The 25,166-nt window shown below is 34.9% G+C and overlaps 1 protein-coding gene across 1 annotated transcript in view; it reads left to right on the top strand.

Moving 5' to 3' along the window:
- The window catches only part of DMD (dystrophin), a 1,189,181-nt gene that overhangs the window by 895,857 nt on the left and 268,158 nt on the right, over window positions 1-25,166 (top strand). Inside the window, exon 55 of the mRNA XM_067297573.1 lies at window positions 21,145-21,334. Coding sequence (XP_067153674.1) covers window positions 21,145-21,334 — 190 coding nt within the window. The remainder of the gene's footprint in view (window positions 1-21,144; window positions 21,335-25,166) is intronic.

Raw genomic sequence — 25,166 nt, 5'->3', positions numbered from 1 at the left:
TCAACTCTATTTTAAAAAGTAAATCTTCAGTCTAGGCGTTCTTGACATACTGTCTTTGAGATATTTGCTTCTTTCAATTCTATAAGGACTTATGTACTTTCAGTCAGTCACTAGAAATATTCATGTTGAATAAAAGCAAGTCTTTGCAGTCTCAGATATCACATCCAAGATTATGTAAGGAGCCAATAATTTTATACATCAGCATGTTTGACTGAAGACCTACTATAGGCACCTTGACTATTCATTTGAATAGGAGGAACAATCAGGTTTTATTAAAAAATTAATCCAGAACTCTTTTGGAAGGTCTGAGTTTGCTATGAGGTCCTGATGTCTTTCTCATTAGACAAAAAGGTACAAAAATGTTTTCATTTTTGTGGAAGTAATTTGCCTCACTTCTTCTTCTCACTTCTCCATACTTCTCAGAAGTTACCAGCAGAGTTAGTAACACTGGCAAACTCTAAAGAAAAACTCTTTACCAGCTACTTATGATGCGAGAATGTTAAGGCTTTGATGTTTAAAATATAGATATTTTTGAAGCTTCCTATGTGTTTTATTTTTAGATAAAGGATTAAAGTATTATTTGTTTTCTTTCTTCCCTTCTGTTATTATTTTAAACAAAAATGGACCCTCAAAAAAGACTATTGAAAGGATGTGAACACTAATTTGACAAGGTCTAAGGTACTCTGAGTTTCATTTGAGATATTTGTCATTTCCTGTTTTACTTTTTTATATGTTAAATATTCATCCTGTTTTTAAAAAGCACACCTAAAAAATCTGTTCTAGAGGAGAGAAATTTTATATGATTAGAGATGCAAGACAAGTTACCCATATGAAAGACAGTCTACTAACTGGCTACACTCTGAAACAAAGACTTATGTACTAAATATAATCTCAAGCTTTTCAGCAATGACATCAGTTCACATTGTTTTATTATCTTGTCTTCCTAATGCCCCTAAGAATGAACAGATTTGAGCAGCATATAGGAAAATATATAAAAATACAAAAATAAAAGTACTAGCCAAAGTTCCCATAGATAGGACATCTTGAAAGTTGCCTTACTTGGCTATATTCTGTTTTTCACCTTACCTTTTCCTCCACTCAACTGACCGCGTTTTTTATACAGTACAGAGACCAGTACATGGAGTCAAGATGAAAGGTCAACTGAGTGTACTGAGTATTTGTGGTTTACTTTATGATGGGAGAGCCTTGGATATGCAATGCTTTCAAAATGCTGGTAGGATGAGCAGGAAAAGCAATGTTACCCAGAATGTGGTGTGATTTATCATTTTCACCTTTGTGATCATACTCTTGGGACTTTGAGAAACTCTTTTAGAATTAAAAACAAAAATATTCTTGAGTTATTTTGGGAGAGGGTAGCAATAGCAGTAATTCTCTGCAAAAAGAATCTATGGTGCCTTGTGACTTCAGGGAAATATCTTAAAACTCTTAATACCAGTGTGAATAAATTTAATGCTCCCACCACTTCATTGAGATATATCTGTAGGCTAGAACCTTTATTGCTTCTGGGAAGGCAAGAGATCATCTGGAGATTAGCTAAGTCCATGCCCCCCACAAAAAAATTAACCTGTGAGCAAGTATTACAAAAAGCATCATTATTTTTAAATCATGTTTTCAGCTTGTTTGCCCACAAGTGATTTGTTGAGGTTTTTTAGACTTATCATGAATTCAGCTGATCTACGTTGTTTTTTAATTGTACACTAATGTTAATAGCTGCATTGTAGACAATTAGAAAGGACAGCACTGACATTATGCAAAGATGCCATCAGCTTCAAATTCCAAGAGCAAGATAATTATTAAAAACAAGTAGGAAAAGTGAAAGTAGCACCTCTAAAAGACCATTCCTTACTGCTCTTTCAATTCTTTTGTTTGTCCCATTCTTGGTTTATATTTTGGCCTTGAGTAAAATAAAACTCTGCTGCTTTGCTACTACTTATCATATGTTAAACTGTTTATTCCTTCCTGATGTAAATGGGAAGAGTTCTCATGTTATAGTGAAATCCAACTGAACAAAATCATTAGATAGTTGCTGGCATGGAGTTCTAAAAGGAGAACAGCTTTGTACCCTAGCGTGAATCATAATCAAAGTTGAATATAGACATTTCAAAGAAATGCTCTGTTTGAGAGCATTCACATCTTCTGCCTCTCATTCTTTTGCAACTGCAGGAGAGGCAAAAACCGAGGTAGTAAGGGAGATACAAGTGAGCCTGATTTTGTGAGAGAATGAACAAGAAAGCCAACTTTTGTTCTTACTCTATTAGAAAATGAAGATAAATGTGTTGTTCTTTTTCTTAAAGGTGAGATTTTCAGAACTGTCTAGGGAGTTTTACTGTCTGTTTCAGCAGGAGCTTCTGCTAATGCTTTGGTGACCTGAAAGTCAAACCTTAAATCTAGTTCCTCTCAGCCTGCAGATAAATTAACAAATTGTAGCAAACTGATTATTGCTCTCATCCAAGGCCTATTGCAACAAACAAAAGTCTTTCCTTTCCCCTCAGTAGCCTTATCAGGCTTCGTGTCCTCTGAATAGAAATTAATCAGCGACAGACTAGCAGAGTACCAGCACAAAAGAATTTGACCTTAGCTGTCAGCTTTTGTTTAGATTGTTATTCACTTGATGGCCTTTTTTTGTTTTCCCCTGATGTTTTTATATGGAATATTTTTCACAGAATATTAGTACTACTGCAAGCCTTGGCGTTTAGTTATTGTGTGCCTTCTGATGAGCTACTGTGCAGGCAGTGTAAGTGTTCCACTTACCTGCTTGTCAGCCACACTTGAAACGGAGGGGGTAATTCAGGCTGCCTGTTAAATTGCTAGTCTCTCTGGAAATTACTGCTGATTTGCCAATTTGGCAGTAGTGTTATTTGCCTTTTTTCTGTGGCTTTGTTTCAACTATGAACAGAATTTGGATCACGCCTTGTTTTATACAGACTGATAAAGAAATTGTCAAGTGAACACAACTGTATATCATTATCACTCTGGACGAGAGTCAATGGCACGAGAGGCTAGTGGTCATGACTTTCACTGATACCACCAATCAAGGTAGAGACCTGGGGGAGTGATGAGATGGAGGACAGACAGGTGAAAAGCAGAGTCAGAAGTATGTTTCTGACCTGTCCCAGAATAGGGTTGGGGAGAAATCTCTGGAGAAAGGAAAGATTAAACTGATAATTCATGAAGACAGAGCTTGTAAGACATATTTGATAGAGGTGCGTAGAAGGGGAAACAGTAAGAAAGCAAGGAATTTTTGAAAAGAAAAAGATCAATATGTTCATGTTGTTTAGCATCTAATATCAATCATGACCAATACTCCAAATTTAAATGTAGTATTCTACATCCCCTGACAAATATAAAAAAAGAAGCCTTCTTTCCTGACTACTAAACCTTATATGTCCTGTGAAATACTAAAAATAATAGCCTTGGCATTATTGTTCTGGCTGGCTTATCAGCAGATTCTTTTTTTGTAAAAGACACATAACCAGTTATGTTTCTGATATGTATCTAGTTAAGCACAGTAGTGCCTTGTGGTAATAAATTATACAGGTTCACTTTTTGTTGATAAATGATATAATTTTTATCTATTTAAAATGTGCTACATCTTTTTGAGACTCCATTTGTTCACTTGACACTGTAAAGACTGTGAAAAGAAATTTCTTGAAAGTGCCAAGCTCCCAGCATCCTGTTAATGCTTTCTGCATTTTATCTTATTACTATCTTATGTTTTCTTGTTTTCTTTTTTTTGGTTCTGTATGTACTGTCTTATTTTTTATATACTTTATTATTTTTTGACTCATGTCAGATTAGACTTGAATCTAACTTTATATTATAACTAGGATGCATTTTCTGTACCTTAAAACACAACTCACATGTGCTTTTTTTTATTTTCTGTTTAAAACTCTGAAATAGATGCTGCTATTTATTTTCAATAATGGTAAACAACTCAGAACTTTACATGACTTCTGAGTTCTTAGACCATGTCCGAGGTTGATATTTCCACAATGTTAATTATTAATAATGGCTGTTGCTCTATTTTGAACCATATACCTTTTCTGGATCCAAGAGGGTAAATTTATTTTGTGGTAGCTGACCGGTAAGTTTCATGGTGTGGATTTGCTCCAAGTGATGGAAGGCAGTTCTGCTAGGGCTGCTCTCTTTCTTTTTTCCATGGGAACCCCAGGCACTGAGCAAACATTGTTCAGATCTGCCTTTGGTGACACCCCTCTTACACTGTGCTGACCCTTTGGAGCTGCAGACACTTGTCATCATTACTTCTTTCTCTTTTGAGGAAAATAAAAGGAGAAGCATGGAATATTTTTATTAAAATCTGCTTTTACTAATTTTTTTTCCCCATCATGTCACTGCTTTAGCCATTCAAATAATGTTATTTTTATATCTGTTGTTACTCTCCTCTATGGTAGCTGGAATGAGATACCCAGGCCAGAACAAGGACAGTGATGAGGATATACTGCTGAGTTAAACATTGGCATGATATTTATTGCTATTCTTGTTACTAATAGTCTTTCAGGTGCTAGTATATATTGACATCTTCATTAAGCTGTTGGTTTTGATTTTAAATACATATTCCTGCAAGGCTACAGCTAGCTCAGAACCCAGATGTACAAAAGAGTTTAAATCCTCCATGTAGTGTTTGACATTTTGGACTCATTTATATTGAATCTTTCTGCTATCGAATTATTATTATCAGATTGGTCCTTGTGCTCAGGGTTGAACATTATATGAATTGACTGCATTATATGTTCTTAGCCTTATTTTAAGAGGTTTCTGTAATAAAATTTTACATCCCTGCCACTGTTCCTAAGTAGCTCCATGTATAGGGAATTAACCTATGGATAGTAAATAGATCATACTGCTTTACTGTTAGTTTTCAGCTTTTGTTTCAATTAATTTGAACAGAAAGTTAGCAAATATATTTTTCCCAAGGATTCAGATTTTCATTGTCCCTAGAATACACATATTAAAGAAATGTAGAATGGTGTTTACAAATGAAAGCAGAACTATTCCTGAGTGTCTATTCCCAATATATGGCTTCTTTTCAGTTTCTGTCTCAGAATGACAAAAACACAACACTTTTGTATTTGTATATTTATAGACAGTTTCTCCCTCCAAATAAATATTTCTCTGGGTGCTGTGTGATTGGGGAGGGCAGCATTTTACTAGTCATAAATAATAAAGACTGTTGAACATAATTATATGTTTGTGTGGTGTCCTCAGCAGTTACTACAAGTATAACATGCTGAGCTTGGACTGGATCAAATGAGCTGGTCAGATTAATTTTATTAGTATATTGTCACTCCTTAGTATTGGGAACTACTAAAATAATATAAGTAACATAAATAAGCCACTCTCATTTAACTTGGCATACTGAATGAGCTGTGGCACATTAAACAATCTTACAGAGATCAGTTTTGATCATATAATTGTCATTAAAATTATTTAATGATTTCAAGTAATTGAGACACTGTAATATAGATCTTGGATAGCAGATGACAGGACTCTCTGGATTAGCTATACCTCTGAGCCAAAATAAAGAACTACAGAAATTAATACAATAAATCAAAAGAGCACATAAATATGCTAAAATTCTACAAACACAACATGTCATGGTAATGCTATGCGGCTTTAAAAATACCCTATTTATTTCCTCAATTGTTCAGTATTTTTATCCTTTATATAAATTGTACAGTATATGTAAATCACTCATTTAGAGGCTCATGACTACTGCAAAACATGGAATTTGTGAGATAGTCCATTCTAATACCTCATTCCTGTATAATATTTTTATGGATAATTTATATGCAGTCTTGTGCACGTATCTCACTGCAAGAGCAGAATGAAGTGAAGTAGATCAAGTAAGCTACAGTTTTCTTTTTTTCCACAAAATCCACTTAGAGATTTACTTGTTAGCATTTTTATAGAAAGTTAATGAGTTGTCTGTCATCCACCTGTGCATACCTAATAAATGCATTAATATCAGTTGCACCTTATTTTTGTTAATTGCAAAACAAGACAGCCATATAAAGTGTTTACTTGAAGCTAAGCATGTTAAAAAGTTTTATATTTTGTTTTCTTATGATTCTTCTGAAAGAATAATTGTGTCTGTTTTTTAATGTTTTATGTTATTTCTTCTCCAACTGAACTGTTAACTTGCTTGTTCTAATCTGATTTCTAGGAATCCTTTGTAGTACTAGAATACAGGGCTTGAAAAGTTGGATGACTGCCATCTGAAAAAAGTAATATCCAAGCCAAATAATGGGACATTGCACGATCTACCTCAGTGCCACCCCTTGCTACTCGGGAAACTGCTTTGGATTTCCGTGCTCGATGTAGATCGGGTTTCACATCTGTAGTCAACTTGCAATATATAGGTTTCTGATAAAACTGAAGCTTTGGCCTCTATAGTTTTGCACACCATTCTTATGTAACATGTTAAGAAAGCTGAGCCATAACTTTTGTGAACAAAACAAAAACCATGAAACCAGGAATCACATAGCCATGCAGCTATTTATGTAGGAAATAATGTGGCACTGTTACAGCAACAGTACAGCAAACCTTGATACCAAACCTTATGGTATGGGAAGGTGATTTTATTTTAAAGCAAAGCTGGTTTCATGTACCTGTGTGCTCTTGGATGTATTGTCCAAGCTGTCTGTCCAGCATTTAGGCAGCAAGATGTTTGTATTTAAGTGCTCTGTCAAGGGGAATTCCTTGAGGTAACAGAGGACAAGGGACATAAGCTAATGCTTTGCCATCACATCTCCAGGCTTCTTCTTAGGAGGTCAACAGTGTGCTTGGTATGGGATGTGCTTTTCTGTATCCTTCAGGAGCTCACAGTGAATAGATTCATTTGTCTCTCCTCATGTCCCTACAGTGTGAGTCATTAGGTTTTATTCACTGTCCTTTGTGTCTCTGGGTTATCTCCAGGGCTGTTCTTTATAGTCTCACCACTCTCTCTTCATAGTTTGAGTCTTTGTTTTAATATAAGTGTAGGTTGACCCTTTTTTTTAAGGCTCTCTTATTTTTCTGATTTGGATGTCCTGAGATCTTGATGACCTACTAGTCAAAGTGCCATCAACACCTGCCATTCTTATATCTATATTTCCTCCTTTTCTCTTGAGGCTTTCAGACTCAGACATTCTCATTCACTCCCCATTCAGACCAATGTTAATGTTTCCATTACTGTTCTCTGCATTTTCTGACAGTGTCTTTCTCTCCTGACTCTTGTACATCAGTGGTAGAGTTTTTCTTAATTGGGTTGATGTTTCCTGGCCTGGGTAAGAGAGTGACACAAAACTGAACATGAAATATGATCCATTTTGTTTGCTGGCTTTTGCCTTCTTGAAGTAAAGGGAGAGACCAAATCTATGAAAAACATTGACAGTTTTCCTATTAACTTCTTTTTGAGCCTTCTACTGATTTCTCTCAGGAACAAAAGCTCCTATCTTCTTTTCTAACCATACCATAATCAAATCTTACTTTTTTTTTTTCTTTCTTGCTAATGAATAGATAGTAAAAGTAGGGGCTGGAATTCTTTCAAAATTTTCTTTTCAAAGTATTCATCTGGAAGAGCATCCATAGTTATGTCTTCACATTTCTGGAGGCTTTTTCCACACTATGTGTTAGATAAAAGTTATTTCTTGCAATATCATATGAGTATGTGTGCCACTTCATTTTTTTTTCTCAAATCACATTTACCAGAGATAGATACCTTTAAAAGAAAATGGTTATCAAATTATTATGTTAAACTACTGAATGTCACCATACCTTCCACCTGTAAAAAACTGTAAATGTAAATGTATTTCCTGGAAGATGAGCTGGGCTGTAGTTTTTCAGCTAATTGGAAGAAGCAGAACTGAGTCAAGGACTGCCAGGCAGATTTCAGTCTTAAGATATGAAGATGATTTTGTGTCAAATACAGTCAAGAATGTGGACCTTGAACTGACAAGAGGCCTACTTGTTTCTAATCAGGCTTTTATATAGAGATAGGCTTCCTGTTCAGAAATAACAGCAGCCAGATGTAAAAGAATGATTTTAAAACGTGAGCTTAACTCCTACAAAGAAAATAGCATTGAAGAACCTTGATGGTTTGAAATCTCATTGTGTTGTCACATTCACACCAATTCAGTGTTTGTTAACACCTCTGCTTATACAAGACTGTCTTAAGCATATCTTTTGGTTAAATAACAGAAAATATATATATTTGTTTCCTTAAAAGACCTTACATTGTACTTTATGGATTTCTTTGCATGAACCAAAGTTAAAATTATGCATTCATAAGATAAGATAAAATCTCCCCAAACCTTGGATAAATTATCTAGACTACATAGAGGATACTTGTATGACAATAAAAAATATAAGCCACAGTCCACATCAATTTTCTTTTAAAATTTAAACACCTGATAATGATTTCATTGTTCATTAGGAAAGATTTAAAAATTGCAAATTGTGCACTGTGTCAGAGTTACATTTGGATGGTTTGGTGAGACTTGCATGGGAACACACAAAGTTTCATTTTCACCCCCTTTGTAATGGCTTTTCATAGTAGGATAGCAGGACCTCCACACTTCCAGTGTTCTGTACATTTATGCTTGTCTCCACTCCTTTAAAATGGCCAGAATAGTTCTTTGATGAGTTACATTGATCTGCTAAAAATTTTTATCTTTGAAATTAGTCAAAAAAAGACTCAGGATAAAACTATCAGAGAATATCCTGTTCCCTTTGAAGTCAATGGAAAGTTTGCCATTCATCTCAGTGCAGTTAGGATTTTCTCTGTAAGGCATTCGTATCAAACATATATTCAAGTTCTGCTGAACTCAGTGTGAGTTGAGCGTTTTCTGAATTTTGCTGAATCAGAATCTAGAATCATTTTGATTTGTTATTTAATTGATTTCAGTGATCCCAAGTTACAATCCAGTTTAATACCTTACCAATATTGTAGAAACTTCATAATAACTATTTATTAGTATTACTGGGTATTCTCATACTACCTCCAGTTATATTTCTTAGTATGTTACAATCTTTCTGTAGTAAGACTATTGTATTCACACTATCCCATTACTTTAGGAAACTTATTCTATACTTCAGTTTTCTTTAGGAGTCTGAGACCTCCTGAGTAGTAAACACTAATTACATATGTAGGATATAGGATAGTTCTTTGCAACTAGTATTACTATATTAGATTATCAATATCGGAAGCAGTAGGCATTCTGCCTTCTCTCCTTCTTATCCAGATGCTGACTAATTTTGGTTTTCAGTTGCTTCTTAACTGAATATGACTGAGTTGGACCTCCACTGTCACCTTTATTTCTTTCTTAGCCATTGTATGTTTCTTAAAATATATTCACTTATCAGCATAGTTGCTTAAAAATGTCTAGAGTCAATCTAATCTGTCAACATCTTTGCATAATGTGAAAACAAATTAAGGTCCGTGTGTTAGAGGAGGAAAAATAATGTGTGTGTTTATCTATGTGTTTATAATGTGTTTGTTTATCTACGTGTTTATTTTTTGTTATTGCCACTTAACTTTAGATGATGCATGCTACAGTAAGAACTGTAAGTGCTGGGAGATAAGTTCCCCTCTCTGGAAACTGAGGTTTGTTTCTCTTGCAGGGTAGCAAATAGCTGTTCTGCTAGGCCTCTGAGCTCAGCCCTTGGAGGCTGTGGCTTTAAATGAAAACTGCACTAACAGTTTAATAGTGTCCTTTGTGAATCCTGATTGATTTCATGTAAAGCCATAAGTGCATTTCACAGTCTTATTAAGTTTAGTTGTTTCTTCAGCAATTAAGAGTAAGAAAACAAGTGCCTTTAGAACCTAATTATTTTCATAATCAGTTTTAATTACACTTCACTCTGTTTGTAAGCCAAGATTTTATCTTAATAAATTGTATCAGAGTAATTAATGTGCTGTTTATTAGATGCCACTGTTGACTTCTGTGAAATCTCAGAAGAATGATATGTTTTGGAATACAAGGAAAAACTTGATTCTATGTCTTATAAACTGTGAAGTGTGAAGAAGACTTAAACAGAACAATGACTCTTTTGCTTCTTTTGGTACTATAAGAGACCAGTTTATTCTTTTTGTTTCCCTAGGTTTTAGGATTTTAGGATGTCTTCCTTCTCTGGCTTCTCTCTTTAATGGGGATACTAGAATTAATAAATCCTATCTTCCCAGGTTTTGTTGTAGTATTACTTGGATGATACGAAGGTTAAATTAGAATCTGTGCCACGAGGTGACAGAATTTTGTAAAAAAGGTACTTCCTTCTAAGTTTCAACTAAGGGCTGTTTCCAAAAGCGTATTGAGTGAGTCCATCAGAACATTGTTCTGTATCTACAAGTCAACTTTAATGATACTTCATATGTCTGCTGTGATTTTCTGTTTAGATTTCCAATTTTAACCTACTATTTCTTAAGATTTTCTCTCTGGAAAATGATCAATTTTATTGAAAGCTTATTAGTCCTTTAGAAATTCCAAGTAAACTTAAACTATTTTCACTAATGGGAAATGTAACCTGTAATTAATTTTTAAAGGAATTCAGATGATCCACTTAATTTCATTGATGATTTTTCTGTAGTTCTCAATATTAGTCTGATAATCTGTAGTTATGTTGATCATAGGGAAAATGGGCACCTTTTCATGTATTTAATTATAGACCCATGGCAAGGCAAGAAGGGAAAAGGAGTCAGAAGCAATATGGGCAAGAAAAGTCTGTTCAAGAATATTCCCTCTTTCACAATGCTTGCCGTGCCCTTAAAAGGCATTCTGGGAATCTGGGATCTCATAAGTCAATAGAACATAAGGAGACAAATTTTTATAAAGGTCACTGAGGAGTTTTCCTCTGTGATAACATAGATCCTCTGTGCTGATACTGGCAGGTGGTTATCTGAAAAGAAGTTATTTAAAAGTCCTATACAGAAATCTAGATACGTGATTTTGTGCTCCAGAGTCTGCTATTTGTTTTGCTTTAGCAGTTCTTCTCAGTCTGACAAATAATGGTGTAGAAGAGATTAATATCCAAGGATGATCTGAAACTTCATGGCTGCACACTACTTTTCCTCTTGTTTTCATTAAATGCCAATAGATGCCTTAATAAAGAAAAGAAAGGAACATATGGTCTAAATTCAAAAGTGTTTTTTCAATGGGTTTAGTGTCTTTATTAACAAAGAGAGCAGTTCAAGGGAAAATGCTATTTTTTTAAATGATTTTTGTTTTTTTCAAACAGGGTCTGGCTATTCTGAGATAGATGTAAGAATAGAAACAAGCCAGCCAACGTATAATACCTAAAGAAATAGTTCATCTCTCTTGCCACATTCTTTTTACGAAGTACATAAACACCAGAAACATTTTTAGTTCAAGATATTTTCAGGTTTTGCAAAGCTTTACAATAGAAAAACTTGTCAAAAAAAAGCCATTGCAAGTTGCTGATCAGAGTGAATATACATTCTTTCAGTCATTCCCCTCTTTGCGTCAATGATTTTTGAGAAAAGACAAATTATACAGCCTTATTATAATCATTAGGAGGTGATTTAGGATGGTCTCATTTTGGTACCTGAAGAGATTGTTGTCATTTAGGGAACTGTGTGTGATTGCCATGAAAAGAGCAACATGTGCCCATATCAAGGGTAATGTCTGAGCTGACTTCCTCATCTGCAGTTTTTGATATTAGAGATCTGTCTTCTGTGTCTTATACTTTTTCTCCTTTCCAGATAAATAATTTAAGCTTTCTGGTTTGCTTTCTTTTCTTTTTCTTTTTTTTAATCATTCCATCCTGTTTCTCTCTTGTTCAGGGTTCCTGTCTTGTTTTGTAGACTTTAGCTCATTAGTTAAAGTCTACTTAATTACTTCACCCACATTAAAATCATAAGGCACCCAAATATCTTCTAAAATTCAAGTCCTTATTACAGCTTCAAGGGTACTGCTACAAGCTGTTCTTGTATCCTGATATTCTTGATGAACCAGTCCTGACGTTTTCCAGTTAATTCCATGCAGTCCAGTTTTGGGTAGAGTCTAGTCTGGTTTTCCTTCTCTGAAACTGTTCTCCCACATCATGACCTCAATTCTAGCCCTGTCTTCAGGAGGTGGAGCTCTCTCTGTCCAGGTTTAATTCTGAAGCCACCATCCCATGCTCCAGAATTGCCAGTGATCACCAGCACAGGCTTCCTCAGAATCCACCAATGCTCCTCAGGCATAACCTGTTACAATCTTTTATCAGTGATTTTTTTTTTTTTCCTTGCGTGACTTTGTAGTTAAATGAGAGAAACCTTGAGATTATCACCCCCATTTTATGAGAATTTAAGATTGTGCCAACTTCCTCTTGCCATTTCTCTCCCAAAGGGGTTTCTGATATAATGATAACTTCTCCTGCACCAAGCAGTGTCTTTGGGCTGCTGGGGAGAAATCTGCAAAATATAGTTCTGTTAAGCAAGTCCAAACTAATGCTGCCTTACTGCAATCCTATTAGCACAAAATACAAGACAGGGAAGGCACCTAACTGTGCTGTGTTCCCTGTAGTGTCAACAGAAAGAAACATTTGCTTTATGGTTCAGAGTAACCTGGAGAGATATCATTTGCCCTCTGGAGGAGCTCACCTTTCTCTACGGACTTTTTCCATAGACAGGCGAAGTAGATGATATAAATACTCCCAACAGTTCAGCAGCAAAGTTTCTGCTTTGGAAGCTAGTTTGCGATAGAGGTGATATAGCCAAAACAGCTGTTCTGATGAAGGCTACCATTATCCTACAGCTGCTAGCTACAGTCATTAATTCATTAATCCCCTAAGCTGACCTGTAGCCTGGCAGCGATCTCTGTTTCAGAGTAAGGAGGAGTCCGTGGCTGCAGACCTATAGGAAAGTTCACAGAAAGATCAACCTGTTTTAGGGACTGTGTCTCTCCATTGCAATGTGCTAGAGATATTAGCTTATAGACTTTGTCCACAAAATTAAGGGGTTTTGCCTTCAACTTAAATGTTACTTGCTTGGGCATGGTTCTATTATGTCACCATGTGTCACCATGTCTTTTGTTTTTGAGGGCCTGGTTTCCCTCATTACTTTATACTCTTTACATCTCTTTCCCCAAGGTCAGTTTTCACTTACTATTTCTAGAATATAGCTCATTTTATTTAAGACCATGTATTCTATCTGTATTTGTTTTTGGGGTTGTTTTCACTCTATCATATTGACAGATAACAGTATTGACTGACAGATAGATTGACATTTTATTTATGTATGTCTTCTCTCTTCATTCTTTCTTGCTTCTTTCCTGATGCAAATGTTCAAATACTTTGAAGGAAAATAAGAACCAAAAAAAAGTAACTTTTCTGTTTCCAGACTGTTTCCTTATACATCAATAGGATGACTTTCAGTAGCGCCAAACTGTACGGACTTGGATTGTTTATACTATTAAAATATTTAAAGCAGAGCTGCTGCTTTCTTGATTTCTTAAGACACTCAGTGTCTTTTTGTACATCAAAACTTTTCCAAAAAATTAAAATGATAAAAATACTCAAACTGTTTTCATCTTCTATCCTCGTTTCCTACTATTTCAATGTTCTGTATTATCTGATTTGTTTTGTTTTGTTGGAGGTCACAGCTGGTACTTAGCTGAATATTTAGTTAAATATTAATCTTGCTGATGAAACAGGACGTTTTTGAATATGAAATAATTATATTTCTTTGACCCTATCAAATGCTATAACCATTATTCCATCTGGTTTTGTTACACTTGCTGGATGAATGCAAATGAAATACAGGCTAAAATATGCTCTTGAATTTACATAGGCCAAGAAATGATGTCTGCTAATGCAGAATGGAATAAGTAATGGCAAAAAGTAATGGGATAGCTCCAAAAGCTACGTTAAGGCAGAAGATATCCTGCAAATCAAATTCCCTTATCCTTAATGTTGAGCTGGTTGTATTTTGTAATTCTTTTAAAAATTGCACTAAAATAGTCTTACCAAGTTTTGCTGAATTGAATTCACATCTGTGGTTGCAGAAATTCCAGACAGAGATAGTCTCTTCCTTTAAAGAAAGATGAAATAGATTATTTTCAGTGTTTGGATATCATTTTAGTTGTGCATTAATAAAGAGGATTCAATAAACTAATCATCAGTACTCTGAGAATATTTATTTTTGTTTCTGTTAAGCTTCTTCAAACCTGAGTAAATTGGAGTAAAATATAGGATATAAAATATAGCTGCTAGGAGGAAAAAAATATTGCAAAGACTGTTGTGAACCTCTTCAATGTATCCATCACCCAGTTTTTCTGACAGGAATAACAATTTTAATGCTTTAAAATTATGCAGGTGCTGAAGAGATGCTGGACTGGTTTATAAGGAAATATTAAAAGACAAAAATGTATAATTTCACTAAGAGATGGCAAGGAAGGAATGATGAAATAACAGTATGCTTTATAATTATATCTTTCATTCTTAGAGTTTGGCTACAATAGGAAGTTATTAGGAATAACATACGGTTTGTTCTCTAAGTATGGTAGCTGATATAGACTCACTGATAAAATGTTGTTTCCTAGGTTATTTCAGGCTCCCTCAAAGCAGATTAAGGTAACCCGAATTGAGCAGTTTTGAGGGATTTGTTCTTTTTGCCTCCAGAAATAAAGAGAAGCAACAAAGAGAACTGGCTGACTGAGTTTGCTTTGCAGCAGCTATTGCAGTAAATCTCTCTGTATGGGCAATTACACCTAGAATTTAAAATTATTCCATTGGTTATTCTTACCTCATAGATATGGGTAGTGTAGCCAAGGCAGAGTTGCCCTTTGACTTACTTAAAGACACAGAGTCAGTTTTCAGCCAGTAGACCATATTGCCAAGAAAGAAATGTGAAGTACTGCACATAGAATATAGGAGGAACATGCTGTCGTTGGTTGGAATCCCATTCACATGTCTGAATCAGCAGGACAGTGCCTGAGTGTGCTTATCGGACCCCAACAAAGGCATTTTTCCTTGTTCATTCACAGCCCTTCCCACCATCGAAACAAAATCTTTTCTCCTCTTCAGTTTTCCACAGCAGCTGTTTTCAGGCAGGAATTTGTAGTGATAAAGATCAGACAGAGAATTTTAGCAAGTTACTTTTGCCTTTTTAGAAGTACCATTTTCGTAAGGCTTGTCCCTTAGTCCTTACAGAGAATGCTTAAAGCACAAAATGACTATAGCCCAGCTTTCCAGTGCAAACTCCTGTACTAGAATGGTAAAGCTTTCCCGGTTCCTCATTCAGAATAGTGGGAACCAAGAGTCTGTGGATAAATGTCAGCTACACCTGAATGCTGATCTGCAGACTGTCTTAGATCCTGACGTGTAGCTCTGTATTTAGTTGCACTCTGAGGCTTTCTAATCTCTTTCTGAATAGAGGATCATTTCAGAGCTGCATACAGGTGATTTAAAACAATGTCACCCTGCCAGCTTGTAGTAATCTTTTCAGGGCATAGATTAGGGAAGGTGTGATCTAATTTTTCCTTGAAAGAGCGGAGGTTAGCGAAAGCGGAAGGCCATATTGTATTTGCGATCCATATACTGAAAATCTGAAGGCACAGATGGGTGATATTACAGTGGTAAAATGATGATGATCAGTCTCCATTACCCTAGGGTCAACTGAGGAAAGACCACTTTCTCATCAAGCCAGACAAATTAGAGGTAGTAGGTATAGAAGTATGTAAATATAAAGGTCACTCAAAAAACTCAAATCGACATCCACGTGCTAATCCTCTACAGGAAAGAAAGCCAGTAACCTTTGTATGAATGGCTGAACTGAAAGGCACATTAAAGCAAAAGTGTGACTGGAAAAATGCTGCATTTCCCTGAATGAAGTGGCAAGCGAGTTGAGATCCGAAAAGCTACACACCAAGGTCTTACAGTGCTCTTTCAACATAGTTTTCCAGACTTAATGTGCATCAGCTGTTCCAAAGTTAATCTGCAAATTAAACACTTCTTAACATCTATTAATAACTTTAAATAGCACTATGGAATACAAATCCCAAATTCTGGGAGAAAGTTCCTCTAAGCAGTAGTACCAAAATAAATTAGTATGGTTTATTTTGAATTTGCATTTTAAAATTCTATCAGTAGTATTCATTTTAAGAATTACATGTTAAATTTTTGAATGGAAAATTTGTGGTCATTTTCCCTTCATATCTGTGAAATCTCCTTTTACCCCTACTCTACCTGAGGTTAAATTATTCTGCCTCTTTACAAGAGCTTTTCTGTCAGTCCAAGTTTAAGCAGTTGTATACGAGTTACCAGTAAGAGCTTAAATTTATTTACTAATAAAAATTAAATGTTCCAATAAAGCTTTGCCATTCCTGCTCTGTCATACCAGCAGAAGGTGTGTGCTCCTCATGAAAAGGTGTAATCTGTGTCCAGTATTAGCAGGAAGACACATATAGCTCCAATTGTCCTGTGATAGTTAGCCCCAGAAAAGGAAAATTCAGGTAACATATTTTTTCTTTAATTGTATGAAATACTAATGTCAGAAAGGAGAAAATGATGTTATATATAGAGAGAAGCACATGAAGCGTAGAAGTAAAACCTCTTGCTGATGCTTTGCCAGCCAGTAGTTCAGGATATTTTACTTTACAGCTCGGTGTGATAGCATTAGAGCTGCACAGCCTGCAGATGGAAGTGTGATTTAGTGGTCTATTGAATATGCTGAATTTCTCCACTGTATTGCCTTTTTAAAAAACACCCATGGTACATAAATTTCTGCTAGACCACTATGAAATATTTCAGTACTCACTCTCCTTAAGACATTTCTGTATGTGTTAATACAGATTATAGTGTCCATTGGTATAATGCTTTGCACTTACTATGCTTTCGGGTATCTGAGCATCACAAGGCATTATTTAAATAGTAAACCTCACAACCTATCTTATAATCTGAATAAATGTTACACCTTCAAATAGACAAATGGATATTCAGAAAATGTAGATGATTCACTCCATGTTATGTAGTGAATTACTACAGCTGAGGAAATCTCCATAGTTCTCACTCATGGAGCGCTATCTTCCTTGTGTTGTATGGCATTTGGGTCTGTTGAATTAACTCTTGCAATACTTCTAATGACACCATCATCCCCGTACCTCAGCCCTTTCTCTTCTTGTTAGATTCCACAGCAACATATTCAGTTGTAAATATTTTGTATTTTGTTGTATGTATTTATTTTGGATCTCTATCACAGTATGGGCTCTGAATTTTAGTTAATAATACAGTAGATTGCTTATGGACTTGAAGATTACCTAGATTTCAGATAGCTGCATTTTCACCCATTTATCTTCCCAAATGGCTTTGTTTAAAAAAGCTTTAGAAGTTCTCAGAATCATAGCAGTGTATTGCAGCATAGGCTGGTATTTTTTTCTTTGTCTGTGGAATTTTTTAAACCTTTATAGGCCTCTTCCACATGTAAAAACTCACATTTAGGTACTGCGTATGAGACTTACTGCCCCTGACTTGCCTTCATTTTCGCTCAACATGAAACCTTCACTGAACACATTCCCAAGACAGTATCATGATTTCTGTCCTGTAACAAGGCTCATGTGCCAATTGTAGTGGTCCACTATCAGTCCACTATCACTGGTGCCACTGGTTTCCAGAAATCAGTCCCCAAACAATGAGAACTGATCCACTTACTTACATTTAATTCTGTCAAATTTAGGCTTCTTAAGTTAGTCCTGTAATTTATCACTGTATTCAAGAGCAAAAAATTGGCTCTGAAGGTAATTCATCAGACTGCAGACAAGGGAGGAGGAATTATATTGTAGAAATGCTTGTCCGACATGTTTTGCAAAAGGAATGTAGTGGGGGTCTAAATGTAAATGAGATGAATCCTACCTTTAGTATATCTCCAGTGAATAAGAAGCTTCTGGTAGTAACACTGTGTGTATACATTTATATCATAGTCAAACAGAGCAAAAGAGGATCATTCTGTTAAAAATCATTTTTGTTATGATTATTTTTAATATTTCAGCAATATTTCATAGTATTCTGGGCAGTATTCCACATACAGTAGAAAAATATTTTCTGCTTCTTCATGTTCTTTTCTTATAACTTGTACTCACTATGAAATTAAACATATTTGGATGATAAAGGCTAAAAAGAAAGCCTCTTTGTTTTGTTTTTGTGCAATAATTTCTTTTCCAATATATATATTTTCATCTCCCCTATAATTTTGTGTGATTTGTTTTATCACATGCTGGATGTGATACTAAGAGAACTTTATTCCTCATTTGTAGACCTTCTTTTCTGTATTCTAACCTCGTAATTTTTGAACTAGTTAGAGAACCGAGTAGAGTGAGGCTTATTGATGCACTGCAGAGCTGCCGATGTAGTTGAATGTTTATTGCATGTTAGATGTAGCAAAATTTAAAATGAAAAGTACCACGGTTTTTTCTGGAGGGTGTGTTAGTATGCTTATGGATGAGCAACACATTTTCGTAGGGTAAAAGAATTATGCACCATAGTTTTTTTGTGCATCATGGAATAGAACTGTTAGAAGATTCTTCATAACTAAAAACTCATTTTTTGACCAGATCGATAAAACACTATATATTTTTATCACAGTCTGGAAGTTTCTCTAAAACGTAAATTCTGATTTTGAGTTAATACTTCTACTAGCTCTCCCTTCAAATGTATTTTTCATATCTGGACTTGTATTCTTTCTTTTTTAGATTAAAAATGTCCTTGGTATTTATTCAAGTGGATGAATATACTTTGAGTCCTGTTTCTCAGGATACCATGCGAAAGTAATATACACCCATAAAACCACGACCCCTCACTTACAGCTTTTACATTTTATAGTGTATTTGCACAACACTGTTAGTAGAGCATTGCTATGTATTTGCAATAATTCAGGTTGATTGGAGTTAAAAATGTGCCTTTAAGATTTTGAAGAAAGGTCTGCATGTGAAGAAAGTATTAGGCCTGATTCTGCAAAAACTTTTAGGCGATAATATTATACATCATGTGGCACACTGAAAATTGAAGTAGCATAACGCTATAAAGAATATCTCAGAAGAGAATTGTGCTCTGAAGAACTGGGTAAACTGGTTTTGGTTTATGTAAGTTTATTCCATTTCCAACTTCTATCAAATAAATGAGATATTTTTGAGATAAAATGAGAAATATATAGGTCAATACTGTATTTATCAGGTAGAAGATTTTCTGTTTCTTACTGTTTTCTCCAAGTCTGTACTGATTTTATGTATACTGTCAGAATATTTAGGTATCTCTCATATCTCTGAAGTTATTTTTTAGTTTAATAAAAGAAAAACAGGTATTTTTTATTGCAGTTGTTTAAATTTGAATAGTGGCTTAACCACAAGCCTGCTGTAGCTCCATGTAGGGCAAAGTTGGAAAGAAGACTGTTTTCGCTATTCTGAACCTAAGCATGGTTCACTCTCATCCTAAGAGGCTCCTGGGGACATATTCTAACACGGACTAAATCAGTACCAAACTGGAAGAATGCTTTTGAGGTAGAGACTTCTTTTAGGTGGCTACAGGTGACTCTGAGATGAGAATCCAGTCCTTTTTTAAGTTTTAAAGAATCAGTGGATGACTTTGTAGCTTCAAGGCATTCAATAGCTTTCTCAGTTTATGAGAAAAGATCCAAGAATAAACTATGTTTCTCACGAAACGGTTGGGGAAAGCAAATAAGACCTGAAAGGATGAGGAATATTATAGAAATACAGCTACTGTGAGATCTGACCCTTAGGGTGGTTTATTTTCACTGAAAGTAAGTGGCCGTCCTCTCTGGTATTCTGACTGGCTGAATCTTTTGTTCTTACAGTCCTCTGTCACAAATTGCGTGTTTGCTTGTTGAAAAACATGTTAAGTCAGTGACACATGGCAAACCGTGTGTCAAATTTTGGGTTTTTTTTTCTTGGTTCAACTAATGTACTAGGTTTTAGGATGATGCCTTTACTTCTTGAGGAGTACAACTTCATGACAGTGAATGTGATTTGATCTAGAGGTTAGGACTTAGGAATTTCATGACCTTACCCAGTAAAGTTATGATAAAATACAATTTGAGAAATTATTTCTGATAAAATCTGGTATATTAGTCTCTGTCATAATATCCACAAAATTAGACATTATATCTACCCAGAAGTATTCAGATCACCATAGGTTTGTAGACTAGGCATACATGTGCATTGAATTGCATTCATTCCACTTGAAGTAGTGTAAATTATCAGGTAATTTTACTGTGTATTTTCTGAGCTTAAAAATTACTCACTCATCATGCTTATGTTAAACAAATATGCATGTAATACAATAGCTAAGTAACCTTGACAAACTCATATTAATGAACAGTATGTCATTCTTAGCTGTTCAGATTTCTAAATGGGTATTTAGCTCAAGTTTAATGTTAAAAATCGATGAGGACGTGTAGGACAGCTACATTGCACATAAATACTGATAGAATACAAATACACTTAAAGATTTTTCAGCATCAGAATTGCTGGGGCCTTCAGCGTTCTTCTTTCCCAACCTGTTATTTGGACTTTCACCAAGGATAAGACAGTCTTTGTATTAAAAAAAGGACTTTTATCAAATGATTGATAGAAATATTTCTTGTAATTTATATTGCATTCATATTAAAAAAAACAACAACAAATCTTTAGTATTTTTAGGGCATAAGGTGTTGAATGAAGTCTGCAAAGGTTTGAGTTTACAAAAACTAATAATTAAACTAGTCACACTGTTCAGTGGCCAGGAACTATTTTGCGGTTTCTGAAAATTAAACAAGCTTTCCCACAGTACTGTTAATGACAAATAAGAAAGCCATCTTTGATTAAAACAGTAGGGAATTAATTTTGGTTTGTTTCAATTGTGCATGTTTCAGGTATGATACTTTCAAAAAAAGAAGTAGTAATTTCCTTGATTTTTTTTAGCAGATGAACTCCAATTATTTCTTCTCACAAGAGAAGATAGAAAGGGACTCTACCTGCAAAACATGCAGTGCATGCTGTTTCATTATAGCTAATATATCTGCAAATCCTTACCTTGATTGGTGCATGAAAAATTTATGGAATGTCTTTGTTATATTTTTTTAATGATTACGATTTCTTTTCTTCCTGTGAGTGCTATATTTGACTGTTTGTACTTGCACAGGGTTAGTGAGCGTGAAGCTGCAATGGAAGCAGCTCTGCGAATGTTGCAGCAATTCTACCTGGATCTGGAAAAGTTCCTTGCTTGGCTGACAGAAGCTGAAACAACTGCTAATGTCCTGCAGGATGCTACACACAAAGAAAAGGTGCTAGAGGATGCCAAAGTGGTTCGAGAACTCATGAAACAGTGGCAGGTAAGTGTTTCAGTTTAGAGACGTGTCAGATTTACAAAAGAATGGGTTTTTTTCAGTATGCAGCTACTGAATTTAACAAAAGTGAAATTATTTGGAAAATGAGAACTGCTTCTGCTACTAACCTTTAAGTGCTGTTTTGGAAATTGTTGCAAAAATTTAAGGTGAGACACAGGATGATTCTGTCTGACATCTTTCAGCATGTATTACATTTGAAACATTATCTTGAAGCATAATGTTAAAAACGTACAAAAATAAAACGTTGCTGAAATGGGCATTTAGATTTTTTTTACCTCTTGAAAATGAATTATTCTGCCAAGCTTCATTCCTAAATTGTGCACTTGACACACATGAGAGTTTTTAGTAAGCATTTCTGATATTTATAGAAGTTATATAAATGGCGTCTAGTTTATTCTCTGTAGCTTAACTGAATTAATTTTCCTCCATTATTTTCAGATACTTAAGTTAATCTGGTGTTTGGCTGATTTTTGTCAGCATGCTCTGTTGCGATAATAAAAAGAGATAATGATTAAATTTTTCATTGTTAGTGGTCAGACAGCTTTCAGACAATTGCTTGCCTGTAGAAACCAAAAATGTTAAAAGAGAGAATGTTGTATTTTTGTGTCCTAGAGAACCCTGAAGAAAAAAAAATCGTTAGTTGAGATGGTACTGTTGAAATAGTTGTACTTTCATTGTGCTGTCTTCATTACAGTTGTTAGGAGAGGAAGGAGCACATGCCTTGGTGAGTTCTTAGATTTCTTAAATGTGAGATAGGTTGACTGTCTATAAGACAGAGCTCTTTTGTCCAGAATTCCATGACAGTACTTGGCTTTTATGTTGACAGTAAACTCAAAACTTGAAATTTAAGGTGCTGAAGGATCTATTCCTTAATTTACAATAATGTGAAAAATCATAATTACAAGTGATTATGCTGAGGAAGTGAAGCTGGATGGAAATACTGACTTATTTTTGCACTGTTGTATTAATCCGTGTTTTTAACTATTTGACTGAGATGCTGCTAAATTCCATTATGCTATACTTCAAAATCCAGAGTTGTTGTACCCTGTAAAAGTGAAATTTGAATCACTTTTTTTAATGACAAATAGGTTAAATTATCTTTTTATACTAATTTGATTTTATACTAATGTACCTTAAGTCTCCATATGTTTCTGACTTCAGTTGGCATTATCCTGGAGAGCAGTTTTGAATGGAAGATAGTCCTCTGTTAGAGCAGTTAATTTCCAGTATAGGCCATCTTTTACTATTCTCAAGATTAGATTTTGGGGAGTAATGGCATTAAAACGCTTGAATTATCTGGTATTTGCAGAAGCTTATTTTTTTGCTGTGATCAATGAAAAATGGGTCATTTGGCAAACTAGAGATTCGTAAAAAATTAGATCTAATCCTTCATTCTTACCTGTAACTGAACTTTGTAGACCTGGCTCTCTTTTCAACTAGTATCTTAAAAAAAAAATTCTGTGTAAGAACCATCCACAGCTATAGACAAAAGGAAAAAATAACTTATAAAAATAAGTCCTCCCCCCCTCCAATAAATACAGAAGAATCTGCCATGTAAACAATTGTTTTGAACAATGAGTTTTCTTTTAAAGGTGTTTTTGCACCTACATTGAGCCATAAGATTAAATTTTCAGTTCTTCCTTCCAGGTTTTTGCTATTTACATATCAAGCCTTCCAAGGTACAAAGGGCAAAAACTGTAGCGGGGTGTTTATTTGTTTCATTTTCAAGAAGTAAACATCGTTCTGTTCACTGATCTTGACTGTAGAAGAACAGCAATTCTGACATGTTAACAGAAGATACATTAGTATGCAGAGGCAAAACAACAGTGCGTCTGTTCTCTTTTGCTTCCAACATGGTCATACATATCTGTCCACCAAGACCACAGTAATTTTAGGCTTTTGGTTAGAGTCGGTGAGTAAAAGGGGAAATATTTTGATACTGTTTGTGGGTTTTTTCATTTGCACCTGTCTGCTGATCTGCGCCTATTTAGATAGATCAGAGTTTCTTCCTAGGCCATCTGCCTATCACTGCTTGTGTCAAACTCTTTATAGCATTTTTAAGCCTCTGGAAGAAATCTCATAATTCACAAGCACAAGTGGATTATGAAATGCCCTTCTACTGAATGGAGTCTGATTGATGACTTTCTGGCAGCTATTAGAATTGTTATTTTTCTTCTTGCCCAAGGAGAGAGAAAGTTCATTTTTTCTACTGGATTGAGGAGAATTCTGTTTAAGTAAACAGAACACTGCTTTGTTTAAAAATCATAGTCAGGAAAGCTCCTTTTAAATAAATGTTAAGAACTATAGTAAAGTAGCTATTCAAGATTTGCATCTTCTTCCATTTCATTAAATTGTCACTGACTTGAAACATAGTAATTAGCTGCAATTAATTTAAAAGGATGTAGGTTTTTACTAGCATGTGTTCTTTGTAATTGGAGCATTATTTTTAGTCATGTCTCTTATTGGAATAGGGGCTTCAGTAATAACAAATGTTTTAAGTTTAGGAAAATCAATTGTAATGATTTGAACCAAGCAATACATTTGTTTACTTAGTAATACAATGTGTTAACATTGTGAAGCGGTTGTTGTGACCGCAGCTTCTTCTGATGACTTGGCATTAATCTCAAGTGACAAATGCTGTTTTTCTAGCAATTCACCTTAATTGGAGGAATGTATTATGTGGAGGAAAAAACACAAACTTCCGTAAACTTCTGTTTCTCCGCTAGTACCTGATATTTTTTCTGATGATAAGTGAGTTTTATACAAAGTGAATGGACAATACCAGTAAAAGTCAGTTGGAAGCAAAGCATGGGAGTAAATTAATGGAGACTGACTGTGAATATACTAGCGAGTCAAACATGTCCATGGTCCTTCTCTTGCACTGAGACCAGTTGTCACAAAAAAGCCACATCCATTTGATTAAGCTCTCTTACTAGAATTGCTACATCCAAACTGCCTTTTGGGAATGATCTCTCCTAAAAACATGCCTGGTTTTTGGAACAGTGCTTGTTGGTCTGGCGAAAGCCATGCCCATTCTTAGCCATCTCTTTATCGGTATAGACATCCAAATTCCAGGACCTGGATGTGTTCCCTGATTCTGTTTAATTTGCTATGTATACTGACTGAAAGCAAAAAAACAAGCTTTTGCATTATTATTCTTCCTAGTAACTGTTTTACAGTTCACCAAGTCAGATATGCTCTGATTCTTCTTATATGAAAATTTTCATTAAAAAGCAAAAAAAATTTTTTGAATGACATAAGGAAATGATTTAAAAGCACCTCCAAAAAGAGCAATTTTGTGTAAGAGACTACTCAGCTAAGAAATTGAGGAAAATTAATTTGATTTGTTAAGTAAGACAGGCAATATTTGCACCAGTCATAACACAGTACTCTGTATCAAGGGTCTTCATTTTAAAAGCTTTCCCCTCACAAACAGATATCTTTTCCTGATAGTGGTGCAAATATTGCCAATTTGTATTGCTGCAAAACTGGATAATGGAGGAAATATAAGGAATTTACTTCTTAAAGTAAAATTTTATCAATAAAACAATTTTATTCATGTCAGCTGACTGGTTAAAAAATAGAGTATGGCTTTTCATTTATTCCTCAGTTATTATTACTCTGCCAGTCTTTATTCTCTGCTTGTTAGAGTTCACTTTCACACTTCACTTTAATGTATTAGTAAGGAAGGAAATTAAGAAGAAGACAAAAAAAGGGCTGTTTTTGCTCAGTTTGTACATACAAAAGAGATTCAGATTCACTGAACCCTCAGGAATATGCATGTATGTACTTAGTCTGTGGCAAGGGGCTCTTGCTC

This window comes from Apteryx mantelli, chromosome 1 (assembly GCF_036417845.1).
Source record: "Apteryx mantelli isolate bAptMan1 chromosome 1, bAptMan1.hap1, whole genome shotgun sequence".
In the NCBI taxonomy this organism is placed as follows: Eukaryota; Metazoa; Chordata; class Aves; order Apterygiformes; family Apterygidae; genus Apteryx; species Apteryx mantelli.
The sequence above is the reverse complement of the archived record's forward strand: the minus strand, read 5'-3'. Positions and strand labels throughout refer to the sequence as shown.